This window comes from Rhinoderma darwinii, chromosome 5 (genome assembly GCF_050947455.1).
Source record: "Rhinoderma darwinii isolate aRhiDar2 chromosome 5, aRhiDar2.hap1, whole genome shotgun sequence".
In the NCBI taxonomy this organism is placed as follows: Eukaryota; Metazoa; Chordata; class Amphibia; order Anura; family Rhinodermatidae; genus Rhinoderma; species Rhinoderma darwinii.
The window spans coordinates 251,936,449-251,950,589 of NC_134691.1; the positions used below are offsets into that span (position 1 = coordinate 251,936,449).

The window sequence follows — 14,141 nt, forward strand, 5'->3', positions numbered from 1 at the left end:
CTAATATTTCTAATATATATATGTTATGTACAAATAACTGTACAGACTAAAAATATAAATTAAAAAAAGGAAAGTGGTGACTAAAAATATGAATTTTTAAAATTAAGAAAACCCCAAATTATATTTTTTTCACACAAATGCTAAATAATTAAATGATCATTGATGGATAAGGAAAATAGACTCATGGCTTTAGAAAGAAATATGGTAACATTTACCATTAATTAGGTTTTTTTTTCCACAGCTACCTAAAAGGAGGGCTGTCTTCAATGTACTATGGCCTGCAAAATGTTTAAATATGGTAGCAATTTCAATTGCTATTTGTGGACATGCAGATTTCATTAAACTAAATTGTCTTCTATGCTATTTAGTAGTGGTCAGCCTTGATTACCATCCTATTTTCTCTCATCTTGACATGCAGATTTTCTGTTTCCTATATTTTCCTTGTAAATTATAGAAAGACACTATATACTGTAGAGTAGATCTGGAAGGTTTTTGTTTTCCATAAGTTGGGGAATATGTAATGACCTCCTGTGTCTATTTATAAATTTTCATCTTAATCTAACCTTCATTTGTCTTGTTCAGATGTCTTTTTTTTTTTTTTAAAGTACTTCTTTAAATAAATGTAATAACTCATTCTTATTTAATTTTCTTAACAGTGGCTAACAGAACTTAAAATCTCCTAAACATATTATTTTAATTTTACCTAGTTTTTTTTATACCCTACTGGTTTTATGATCAGCATTTATAAAGATAAATGGCAACTACCTATACAGTCCTTTCCATGACTTACAATATTACAAGTAAAAATATACATCTCACAAAAAGTGGTAATTATGTTTCTGGCTAATGTCATGTTGCCAAATTGCAGGCTTAAATTTAGATGACTTCAATAGTTTTATGCACATAAGACTATATCCTTTACAACATAATGTTAAACTAATGTTAAAGAAATTGACTTCTATGGAATACAGTAAAGAGTTGGAATCTGGTGACCTTTAAGGAGATCACTGGAAAACCAATTGGCATACCAATATCAGTAGATATTCTTCTTTTAATGTAATTCAGCCTTTAAACATTGAATGTGGCAGTCATCTTTTGAAAACTAATATTCATGAGGAATTAATATTTTTTAGAATGTTTTTTCTCCAAAACATTACGGACAGACCAAAAATCAATATGGTAAATAACAAGTGCCACCAAATTAGGTGTCTTGACCCTCAAGATACTAAATTAAGAATTGTTGAAATATTTGTGATTTATGTAGTGTATTGGAGAACTCTACTAAGTCCTGCTGCGGCATAGCTTGGAAATAAAATACCATATATGTATAAAATAATAAAAAAATATTATTGGGTTTGATATCTGTAGTCTTTTTTTGGTTTAAGGGAAGGCTTTTTTTTGTAGGCCAAGTACATTTTTTTAAGGCTTCAATGTAAACAGACAAATGGATACCAACATATCATTGTGACTGCGTAAGGAACCCTTCAGATTAACTAGTAGTGTGAGGAGAGAAAAAAAAATGAATAGATTGCCTTAAAATGTAAGCTAAATACTGTAGAATAAATTAGGAAGTTGAAGCATGTATTTATTAACAATACATGAAACTTTCCGCCATTTACAAATTTAGACATGAAATATTCATAATATAGGACGGGCCATGACATATTTTTTTTTGCAGACTTGATCTGTTGGTTTGAGTATTTCAAATGTTGTCAGTCTGAACTCTTCTCCCGGTGATGGAACCTGCTGGTGGGAATCACAACCAGTCAGCATGGTTTGGAATTTTGCTACTAAGTTTTATACTGCACAGTTCGAAACTTGCATTACGGTCATTGTTAATTTATGTAGATGATCTATTCCATAATCCAAGAAAGTTTTATCTTAGATTATGGTTTACCAATTAGCGGAATAAAAACCGGCAAAGAAAATATGGAATAATATGTTATAGAGCTAAAATTGCTGAAGTGCCGTATCTACAGGAAATACAAGCCACCTAAGGGCAGCACAATTACCCATAAATGAATGGAAATAAAATATACAATTTTGGCTTTGATACATTTTCTTTTACACTCAATCCTTTAAATTCTTCCCTCCCATATGCTCAGTGATTATTAACCACAGGCAGACTTAAATCTTCACACGCGTCTTTGGTGTAAGTGTCTCATTAAAGGTAGAAAAAATATTGAAAATAGTCATAAAAATATCTATTTTGATGTGTGCTGTAGCATTTCTGATATAGCTCATGTTAAGTGCAGCTCTTAAAACCTCTCTTGAAAATACTTGTTAAATAAGGATATTAAACAGGTCAAATACTGTTGTAGTGCAAATAAAAAAGAAACATATTTTTTTTTTTTTACAAAATATAGAAATGTTTGGTTCCAGTATCTGAACCAACATGTTCCTTTCAAGTATCTCTCATGAAAGAACAAAAATATTACACATGTTACTTCCACTGAAAAGTCTCTCTTTTCTTTGTTTTGGGTAAACAGTTTTCAAACCCCATAAGTTGCATAGTTCTAAGATCGTAAGCACCTTAGCGAAATTTAACTTTATATGCTTTCAATTTTTTGCAGTAATAGTGCAGAGGAAGAAGTCAAGTCACCTGCGCAGTATAGAAACGTTTAAAGTCTTAAGAAGGTGGTCCGCATATCTATCTATACAGACTCGTATAAATGCAAACACATTTACGCAAACAGTGAATGTGATGTATCTATAGCTATACAGATGTGTTCTCGTGCCTGTAAGTCTGTTAGTCACACTGCTGCCTAGAAGAGCTGTTGCTTTGATATACTGGTTGCTGCAGGTGCAGAACTCGCACTTCCTTTGGATCTAATTTCTTCTTCCATTGATCATTGCTCAGCTGCAAGTCATTTGTCGTCTTCTTGATTAGTGTATTAGATAATTGATACTGTTTCTACATTTTGTTCTTTTTTTATGAGCAACCACATTCTTCCACAATCATGTTTTGGATATCCTTTTTAATGATATTTTGTCCATCGTCATAATACAGCATAGACATAGCTCTCAACTTGGAGGGGACACAACAAGATTTGATATTGTTGAAGGGACTGTGGCCTTTAACCCGATACTGGTGAATGACTGTGGAATGAAATGACAGAGAAGCCCCAGATGTCCCAGCAATGTGGTTGGGGCAATCCCCCTCGCAGTAATTGGCGTGGTAGCCAGGAGGTGCTATGATCCAGTCGCTCCAGCCTATATCCTTGAAACTTACATAGAAATGCTTTTTACAGCAGTTGCTTACTTTGCCATCACATTCTATGCCACGTTTTCTCCTTCTGTGAGGGTGTTCATCTGTCTGTTGAGCCACAATCATTAGGAAAGGTCTATGTGACTGCTCTTTTTCTTCTTCACCTGCAGTTGCACCTGCTTCTTTGTCCTCGTCATCTTTTCTCTTACGCTTACCAAGTAAGACAGGCGTTGCTCCTGATTCTTGGCATTGATCACAAGCTATTCGAACATCCATTGATGACTTGCCATGATTAAGTAGACGCTGAATGCTCCCAGATATGGGGAACGTATGCCAGCCACTTTTCTTTGTGTCTACAACTTTCTCAGCTATCAGAACTTCATTTTTGTTCCCGTCAGATCCTCTGTGCTCCTTCTGTCCTCGTTGCTGCTGGTACAGTCGAATTGTTAGTCTCGCCCGACTTCGGTTGGCTTTCGATAGTTTGAGGAAAAGCCAAAGCTCTGCTTCCCTGATTATCAATAGATCACTGCCTTCTTTGGAAATTTCAAAATGGAGTATTTTCTTTGAAGGTCCTGCAGTTCATGAACAACAAAAAAATACAAATATTATTTTCCTCAGTCATTTCACTTTCTGCCATTTGGCATGAATTGTCATCACATTTTCTATATATAATATACTGTAAGTAATATATTTGACAGAGAACATATATATCATTGTGTGCCAGGCTATCTGTATTTTTAAGAGATTGTTCAGCTGAACTCAACTTTTCATAGCAGATCCAAGATACATATTATTCATGCTTTTAAATGTTGTCTCTAATGCAAGCTCTGCGTGGCACTACACGCTATACATTATGTCTTATGTAAAATCCTTTACAGACATTGCCACACTGAAAATTCAAGCCATTAACTCCAAATGGGAATATGTCATAGGACTCCTGATTACAAATAGTCACTAATACATCTGCATGGCATATTCAGAATTATTTGAACTCCTTTCATCATGACGCAAAACGAAAAGGGCATACACATGTGCTCTTCCCTACTAGATCACTAGTAAAAAATGGAAAAGTGACTGCGCTAATAATAGCGATTCTAAAGCATTACCAAACATTTATTGTATGCTATATGTAAGGTCTGACAGGTGTATGTAAAAATGTATAGTAATGTATGTTATAAAGTTAGGAATTAATCACAGATGTAGCAGAGCTGAGGTTGTAATTTGTTGCAACTCATTGTAATGTCATGAAGTGTTTTCGGTTCTTTCCCTATAGGACTGCAAGTACACTAGGTTAACTCATTGCGACTGAAGAAAACTGTTGAGTGACAAAGTCAGCTCTGCCGACAGGTATAACTTACGAGGACAATAATATAGTTATCCATGTATAGTAATAGTTTGCTTTTTCCTGGGCCTAACTATTTACCTGCCTGAGTGTCTGTCTTGCATAAGCAGAGTTTATAAAGTGTTTATAGAAAGCTTTGTCATTGACAGCTATGTTTCTAATTTAACATACTGTGTGCATGTTAATTATAGCACTTGGGTGGTAGATGTGCTAAGGAATGGATATAAGCAGAGAACAGAATATTTTGGGATGTTTTCTCCTATGCATATACTTGTTGGCATAATTGTTCTGATCGTGAACATCATGATGTGGGGGTGTTCCCCTGATAAAGACTCCATGTTCTTGGCAGAGGGTGAAATGAGTAATAGGTTCTGCTGGGTTATTTGATCATGAGCAAATGAAGTGTTTCTTATTATAACGAGGATTACTTTATTAGGGGAAGGTGACTAGTTTTTACTTTTCCCAAAAAAATCTATCAGAGTTTGGCAGATGGTCACTGTCATGCCGTGATATAAACAGTTTGGGTGATGACTAGTAAGTTCAGTGCTTTATAGTCTTTGAATTTGTTCCTACAGTACAGGCAGGACTGTCGATGTTTCGGTCTGCTACAACATGTTGTATAGTGGTAACTGAAGCACATAAAATGTCATTCTGTTCCCACCTGTACAATTTCAGGTCTATTGTAGGTTTCGAAGCCTCTATGTTCACAACACATATTTTAGATTAAAAGACAGAAGGACAGGTGCACTAATGAGGCAAGAGAGGATCAGAACCATCTGTTCCACCATCTATTTTATCTATCTTCTGACATGCCATTGAAGAATAGTACAGACATGTCAGAAGATAACATCAGTGGGGCCCATGAGCAGCGACTATCGGCAGTCCATCAAGTTTCCATGAAGTTTCATGCTCCCCTGGCTTTTAACTTTTAAAGTTAGGGCTTCCCTAGGGGTTGCCCTTCCATTGAAGGGTTCAGTCAACTGCACTATTGATTCTGTCAAAACAACGGAAGCCGTTCACAACGGTGACTAACGGAAACCATTTGCAAAGTTTCCGTCACCGTTGAGATCTATGGTGATGCAAACAGAAGTTAAGGTTTCTGTTTGACTTTCCATTGAGGGGTTAAGCCGACGGAAACCTCCGACGGAAACCCTCAACGGAAGGGCAACGCTGATGTGAACGGGGCCTTACATATGATCTTTGTTGATAGCAGTTTTCTTCTCTTTAATGGAATTATTCTGCACTATATGTCCCTTTGTACTAGCGACCAGTGGAGCTCATGAACTTTAAGAAATGATTTGATATATCCGAACATAGCTAAAAGTGGAGGTAGAATTTAAAATGTGGTCATTTTGGTGAGTTTCTGAATGCTGTCCCTCTATTAATAAGTTTGGGCTGGAGACACTAAACAGAATGAATATGTCCATACATATTATGAATTGGGTAGCGAATACGAAACAATTAGAAAGTTTCAGGTCTTAGATTTTAAAGGGACATGATGGGCACTATGAAAATTTCAAAGGCTTACTCTCTTTCTAGACTGTATGAGGTAAATCTAGTGTTCCATGCAGGAGCAAAATATCCTTCTCGACCAGATGTGAGTAAATCATCAGATTGGGTGGGGGACTACTTTTTATTAGTGTATTATTTAGAAGATTCCATCCAAATTAAGATGAATTGGGCTATTTTAAATGTATAAAATAAGTGTGCAGTCTTCCTCATCTACGCTATACTAGAATTCAGACCCTGGATCACTGTGATTGCAAGGAACGCATTGAAGGAGATATATCAAAACTGGTGCAATGGAAAAGTGGAGTCGTTGCCCATGGCAACCAATGACATTCCACCTGTCATTTTCACAGGCCCTTTGGAAAATGAAAGCAGCAACCTGATTGGTTACCATGGGCAACTACTCCACTTTTCCTTTGCACCCGTTTTGATATATCTCCTCCACTGTTTATTTACATGCCGGCCTATCCTTACAAGTGGACAGGATCCATCTATTGCTTTCTGTCAACATATTATATGTAACCAGTCCACAGAGACCTTATATAGAATTGTCCTGCATGCAAATAATGTCCTGTCCTGCAGTCCCTAAAAATTTTAATACAGAAGATATAAGGAAATAGAAGTACAAGATGCCCTCAAACTATGCAACACCATTGATTCAATCTTAATTTGTTTCTTATTTTCTATATCCTCGCGGTAAAACACACCACTATAAACACTAAAGCACTACAAGTATGATGTAGTAGTTGTCTATTTGTCTCCTTTTTTATGAGGAGTTATCTTTAAAGGTGCACTGCTTTTCACATGTATACTACAGGGTACACATTTCATGAGTTAGAAGCTTACTTTGTCTAGGCGGGTCAAATATTCATAAATTCGGCCAAAGTCTCTTAAATCAACACGAGTTGAATAAAAGTGCTACTTATAAAGGAGAAATGATGTATGGAAAATAATAGGCAAATGAAATAAAGCCTTGCTAACAGTAGCACTATAAGAGAACCTTGTTAGAATTATTGGCATATTATAAGTGAGTCTTTGAGAGTGATGTTATGTGCACAGGATCTGTACAACTTACTGTCTGTGTCTTAACTTCTGTAAAGAGACATCTTGGCATCACATGCAGCCGCCTGGCTGATAAACATACCAACAGTTAAATTATCCAGAAATAAACGAATGCTGCAGTTTGATTTCCTGCTAAAGAAGATTCCGTTGCACACACACGGCGCTACTGGAAAGGACGCACAGTTTAAAAATACGACAGGAATGTTAGCAGAAATGCTGTGTTGTGGTGGTGCGAGACAGGCTGCCAAACTGTCAACCACCCGGTGGCCCTTTACTTCTCAGATGTTATATTTGATAAGGCGCCACCAATACTATATATTTTACTTTATGGAAAACAAAGAAATTCCTAAATTATTTTTAGCATTTTGGCTGCTATCAAGTCCGGCAGTATATACATTCTCATCTTTATCTATAGCTGATGTATTTGTATCCTCAATACCATGTTTCAAGGCTGAAATTGTATTCTTAGAAAGAAAAGTGCCATAAATAGAGAAAATGTTATTTTTCACCACGAGCTTGTTCCAGATCAGTAAACTCATTTCCAAAATGAGAAAAGCTTTACACGATGTTCCCATCAAGAGAAAACGGCTCCTTTTGACTTCTCTCTCTTCTGTCACTTGCTTAAGCCAAACAGTTGTGAAGGTTCTGATAAATGCTACCCTCTCGGAGCTAACGCCTATTGAAATATTGCCCTTGTTTGCCCTTTGTCAATATGATGTAAATGATTGCAAAAAGATTCAAATCCACCAAGATGAATGTGACTAAAGGCTGTATTATTATACGGGAAGAAGAAATCCGACCGTTGTCTTCTGTTAATTGCAATTGAAGTCAATGAGAAAATCGCAGGCAGAAAACTACCAAATCTGCTTTTGTCCTTGTGTAGAATAGAGTTCTAAATCATGAGTAAGTCAGCTTGAGGATATATTAAATCATGCCTGCATACTCTTAATGTGGAGCAGAGCAACACTGCATTGTTTGTGATTTCTTGTGTGCAATCATATATATTCTTTATTTGACTTAACATCTCGCTATGGTGCCTGCTCTTTTTCTTTTCCATAGTAAGACAGTCAAGATGTTGCTTTTATACAACAGCCCTTACCAGTGGATAGGACAGCAGTTATCCAATGAGACTTTACTGCTGTAGCTCTGCATGAGAAGTAATTAAGTACAAGAAGTAGCTGGGGAAATACAGACTGCAGTAGCCAGTGCCCTCTAGTGGCCATTGAAATGAAGCTACTGTGTGCAAGTCTTACTGCACATATTATCATTGGTATTTAACTCTTCTCTGCCTAGCAAAAAGAGAAATTGCTGCACAAATTAAGCTAATTCAAGGCAACAATAAAGCGTGTTGTGGGAGATAAAAGAATGCAGCTATGTCTCACCCCATTATAATGTTGAAAATGTAAGTATGGAATACAAGGCCAATTTCTATGGAATAATACATAGGATCAATTTCAAGTAAATATTATCCGTAGCATCCTTTATGTCAGTAGACATCTGTTATGTAGTTAGTATTCCATGCTACTCATTAGCGGCTGTCAGATGGCCAGAATAATGATATACGGTATAGACTGGCACTAGAATGAGAAGTTAATGGGCACATTTTAGATTACTTTTATGATAAATCAGTACTATTGCTTTTTAAGGTAATGCCAGGTTTGCTGGATATGGGTTTTAGAAAGAATTTGTAACTATTTCTACAACACTAACTTAGAGTATGTGACACAATCTTGAATGATGGCCCATGACTGTTGAAGATATGACTCCTCTACTACTGTTCTAGCCCATTAAGGGCCATCCGGTGGTCTTATGAATACTAGAAACCGTTTGCTAGCTCATTAAGTCCCAATGAAATGGCAAAATATCCTTTAAGATCTTTCTAGCAACTTTTACCCTGAGGTCATGAGAGTTCACCTACATGTGAACCTTCCAACAATCTTTATAAATTCACCTGTCCTGAATTGAGAAGTCTCCGTCTACCGTCCTCTAGTCAAAAACACACCCAAAAATAGGGTAACCCCCAATGTAATGCAGCAACCACCCATTCCTTAGAAAGCTTTTGGCTGTTAGACACCAACTAGATTAGATCATTTCATTGACAAGGTTGTTGTGAGGTTGCAGAAAGCCCAATGAAAGTAAAGGAACTTCTTGAAAGACTGACATCATGGACCAGCTGTGATTTTAATTGATATGACAACATCAGTAGGACTATTATATAGTCTATGATATATTGAAAGCTCTTGTAGTGCATTGGATGCATTAAAAGGGATTCTGCAGATTAGACTGCTATGGTAATGAGAATGTATAGGACAAAGTTACTTGCCAGATTTTCTCTACATAGCAACCAATTTATACGTTACATAATGAAAAGCCTGATGCTTGCAGAAAATAACATTCGCATGACATATTGGCATCTATTCATGAGTATTGGCTTCAGCGCATTAAAGCCAGAAGGCTTATACTTACATTTATCTTGTGTAGGGAGAATATGTATTGCGCCAATAGAAATCCTACTCACAAAGCAGCTGGGTTACCTAAACAGCCAACATGCATCTTTATTGTATGCGAACTCTTCTCCTTGTAAATGGCCTTGTAAAGCATTCCGGGAGCACAGTGGGTCCCTACTAGACAGATGTGAATTGCATTTATTCACAAAGCCATATGAAGCTTGACTGGTAACTTTCAGGCTTGATAACACAGTCTCATTGACAGTGAACTAGGACGCAATACTTCATTGTGTACTCAGAAGCAGCAAAATCTGGCAAGAATGTCTGATCTAAAAGCATGCAAACACTGCAAGGCTTTTCCTGCAGACAGAACATCTGAGTCAACAGGTTTTTTAAGACTGGAAACTCTGAGCGCTGTCTTAATTGTTTATGTTGCCGTACAACCCTTTAAACAGAAATGCTTATAGTTCCCGCATATAATGTGACTACCATGCTCACCGCTAAACCATGCCATTCGTTTTACGACACGATGAAAAATGTTTTTCTTACTAGCCCATTTCTTTAAAAATTGTGGCTACCCTGAGGTTTGACAGCCTCACATCTCCTGCCTGCTGCAAACAATTCTCAACACAGCCTGTGGTGGAACATGCTGAACTTTTTATTCTTATGAATGAGCGGGAGGACTCATGTCAAAACACAGTCATGCTCTAGACTGGAAACCTGCGGACGGTTAAAAAGACTCCGCAGAAGGATTGCAGAAAGTTTCTTTCATGATGGCTATTAGACCATTTTCTGCAGTGCTGTAAGGTGAGCTATTGGGCTACAGATGATGGAGCACTTTAAGATGACTCCTCAGTGGGATAGTATAAGAGGGGAATATATACAGCGGTGAAAGTCATCTCCCTGTACAGCTGTGAGTACTACAAGTGCACCGCTCTGTTACCTGGACTTGCAGTTGTACATTATACTGGCACCAGATGCCTTCATGTTCCGCCAGTGCTGATACTCTCCTGGCATTTCATCTTCCTACAGCTCACCCTGCCTTACATTCGGATTAACCCTAAAGTGTCATTGATACCTTTTGCTACAAATAACCTGGTTTACTGTTGTGTGTTCTGTATTGCTAGGATGAATACATGCCCTAAGGGCTGAAGTCATATTTAGCACTCTTAGCCGGAGGTTCTCATGAAGTTTTGCAGAATGTCCATCCCCTCCCCCTCTCAAACACTTGTACTCTGTTAAAGATTCTCCGAGATAGCTTATTCTAGGTGAATTTACCAAATGTAAACAAGCAGGCTGCAGCCAAGGTTAAATCTCAGAAAAGACATCATGTGTGCATTTCGACCCCTGCGCATTGCTTTTCTATGGGACTTTCTATATTGTTACTTTATTTTATAGCCTAAAATGTGACAGCCGCACTCACCTGCTTCAGCAAATGTGATGATTTCTGACGTTTGCTCCAAGATTTCATTCATTTCTGCTCTCCGTGCAATAACATCATCTATTTGCACTTGGCCATCCTCTCCCACTTTCCCCACGTGAACTTTCTTGATGGCGTTTAGAAGAGCTGCTTTAGGCACTGGCTGGGTGATGTTGGGTCTGTCCCTCAAATGCAGCATATTTAAAATGTGCTTCTTTACTGCCTCAACCATGTCAGTTTGAGAACTGGGTGCATCCTTGTGGAATCTAGAGAGTGAGCATGATGGACAGTCAGTGACTGAACTGTGTCCCTCAGATCCTGGAGTTGGGGTACTCCTCACCATAATCCAGCAAAGTCCCAGCAGCAATCCGTTCAGTAAATGCACAGACATCCTGTCAACCGCTTTTATAGACTTGCTTTTTTTTCTTCTATATTCTTTGCGTGAAAAGCTTATCCTTTTAAAAACTAGATCAACTTTTTTTTTTCTTCCTCTAATGAAAAATATTCTGAAGCAAAACAGAGAAAAAGTTTTTCAGTGTAGTTTTGGTTTGCAGTGTCTCTCTCAGGCTTCAGTAAGTGCTGTGAGTACTTGAGGCTGTCAGTGAGGAAAGCTCTGACTTCTGTCTCAGAGTGAGAGAGAGAGAGTGAAAAAGAGACAGACAGAGAGGACGATTGGCCTCAACTAAGTGAATGAGAGGGTGGGAGTTTGGTTATGAGTAAGGAAGGGGAGGAACATTTTCAAGCAGCTCTGCTCTGGTGCTCCAAGCTATACACACACCAATGTTAATGTTTTTACCGCCCTCCTCTTTTATCTTCTTTTTTTCTTTTCTTTTTTGTCTCTAGAGCCTCCGAATCTGTTCTCTTTTTCATCATATTAGACACATTATTGTCTGAAGATCCCATGTTACATGGACTGCATGTTGTTCCATTGCCATGTGCTTGCAGTTACCAGGTTTACACACGCTGTTCTTCACAGGTATCTCAGACCATTTTATGACTTTTGGAGAAGAAAATAAGTAACTTAACACAAATACCTCTGCCAGTCTTTACTACTGTCCCAGCACTGCTGAGAGAAACAAATCCTGAAAAGGAAGGGGGGCCAAGAGGTAACCTAGGTGTTCAGACAATAACGTACAGTTTGGCTGATGATGAAGAATGACGAAATATACTATGACACAGCTGCTGTCTGTTATATCACTGCCTTATGAGCAATCGCAAGGAGCAAACACAGGGTTTTCCTGTACAACTGATTCAATATCATTACAGTGACTAAAACACAGTCTTCACTTTATTCCCACGGGCTACTGTATTACATGTAGGAGGTGTTGATGCATACTGGTAAACTAAATGATTACTTTGTTGCTGCCATCTGTTTTCAATTCTTTTTATATATATATATATATATATATATATATATATATATATATATATACATATATAAATCTATAATATATATATATATATATATATATATACATTATATATAATATATATAAATAAAGATAGATAGATATATGTATAAATATATATATTTATATATATATATATATATATATATATATATATATATATATATATGTGTATATATATATATATATATAGATATATATCTATATATATATAAATATATATATATTTATACATATATCTATCTATCTATCTATCTATCTATCTATCTATCTATCTATCTATCTATCTATCTATCTATCTATCTATCTATCTATGTATATATATATATATATATGAAGCAGGGCTGAACTTGTCATTGAATTATTTGGAGCAATATCACCGTACCAGAATTCGGGTGCATTTACACATACTTTTTTACGTTACGTTTTTCTATGTTTTGACAAATCAGCAGAGACTTGCAGAAACACTAGTAGTATGTAAACTGTTGTATACAAACCACTGATAATGCATTGTAATATCGCAATGAGTGCCAAGTGACAAACTGAACTTGTACTGTATGTAGTGTATTTGACAAACTCAGATCTGCTACATCTGTATACACATTAGTTCCACTTGGTGGTATGCAATATGCCTAATGGTTATTTAAAATCATGATTTTTTTAAGTTATCTATTTCAGTACATCACTTTACTCCTTCCTGGGGTCTTTTTTTACGTTTAACACACTGTAAATAATGGATTCACATAATCATATAAATACACATTCTACAATCTGTCCGCCGAGATCCGTCTGCTGGTCTTTTTTATAATATGTCATTCATCCTTACTAAATGATAGCCCATGTGTTTAAATAAAGCGATTTTTCCACTATTTCCCATACGGATAAAAAGCATAATTTTACAGCTATATAAACATGGGACAGTTAGGACCGATATGACAAAATGCAATATTTTAAAGTTCGTATTTCATCAGATCGTAGGCGTACAAAATGTATATTTTTACTTGTCTCCCTATGGAAATGGTCCTTACGGTGCATTACATAGTAAATGCCTGTGTAACTAAAGGCTTATAATAATGCATATTAATATCATGTCTCTCTGTAAACAGCCCAATAGAGAGCTGTAATTATGGCTTGTTGCAATGCCGAGCCTGAAACTGAAGTAAAAGTTCAACTAGATACATCTTTAACTCAGCAAGCAGTCTTCGTTCTCCTAGGAAACTGACTTCAGAATTACGGTGAATGTTAGTATATAAAACTATTTATATTTTACCTCTGTGTTTAAACCCTAGCTATCAAGCCCCGTAATATTGATTTTATTATTAGCTAGTGTAATTGTTTCCTTCACCATATATTATAAGGATTTAGCACAATATTGAGGGTATGCAGTTACTAGAAAGGTTAATGAAAGTGTATAGGCATGCAGAAATATTGGATTGAGGAGTCAGTGTATAAGCAGTAAGGTAAAGATGTATGCAGTGGTGAAGAAAAACTAGATTCACAGGAGAAATGTTTTCAGAAATGTATAAAGATAGATAGATAGATAGATAGATAGATAGATAGATAGATAGATAGATAGATAGATAGATAGATAGATAGATAGATAGATAGATAGATACATGAAAACATGGAAACAAAATAAAACTGGTCGGTTGATTAAAAGATGATTCAAGGCCCTAATTTTGTCTTATTTGGCTGTGTAGACCAAACTGGTGGATAATTATATAACCCTATGACTGTTAATCCT

General features: G+C 36.5%; 1 protein-coding gene across 1 annotated transcript; it reads right to left on the reverse strand.

The window, feature by feature from the left end:
* Positions 1-78: 78 nt before the first annotated feature.
* INHBA (inhibin subunit beta A) lies at positions 79-11,652 on the reverse strand. Its single transcript, XM_075828577.1, has 2 exons — positions 10,992-11,652; positions 79-3,780 (listed from the first exon to the last, which is right to left on the reverse strand). The coding sequence occupies exons 1-2, from the start codon at positions 11,377-11,379 to the stop codon at positions 2,933-2,935; spliced, it is 1,236 nt and encodes a 411-aa protein (XP_075684692.1). The 5' UTR covers positions 11,380-11,652; the 3' UTR covers positions 79-2,932.
* Between the last annotated feature and the right edge of the window lie 2,489 nt (positions 11,653-14,141).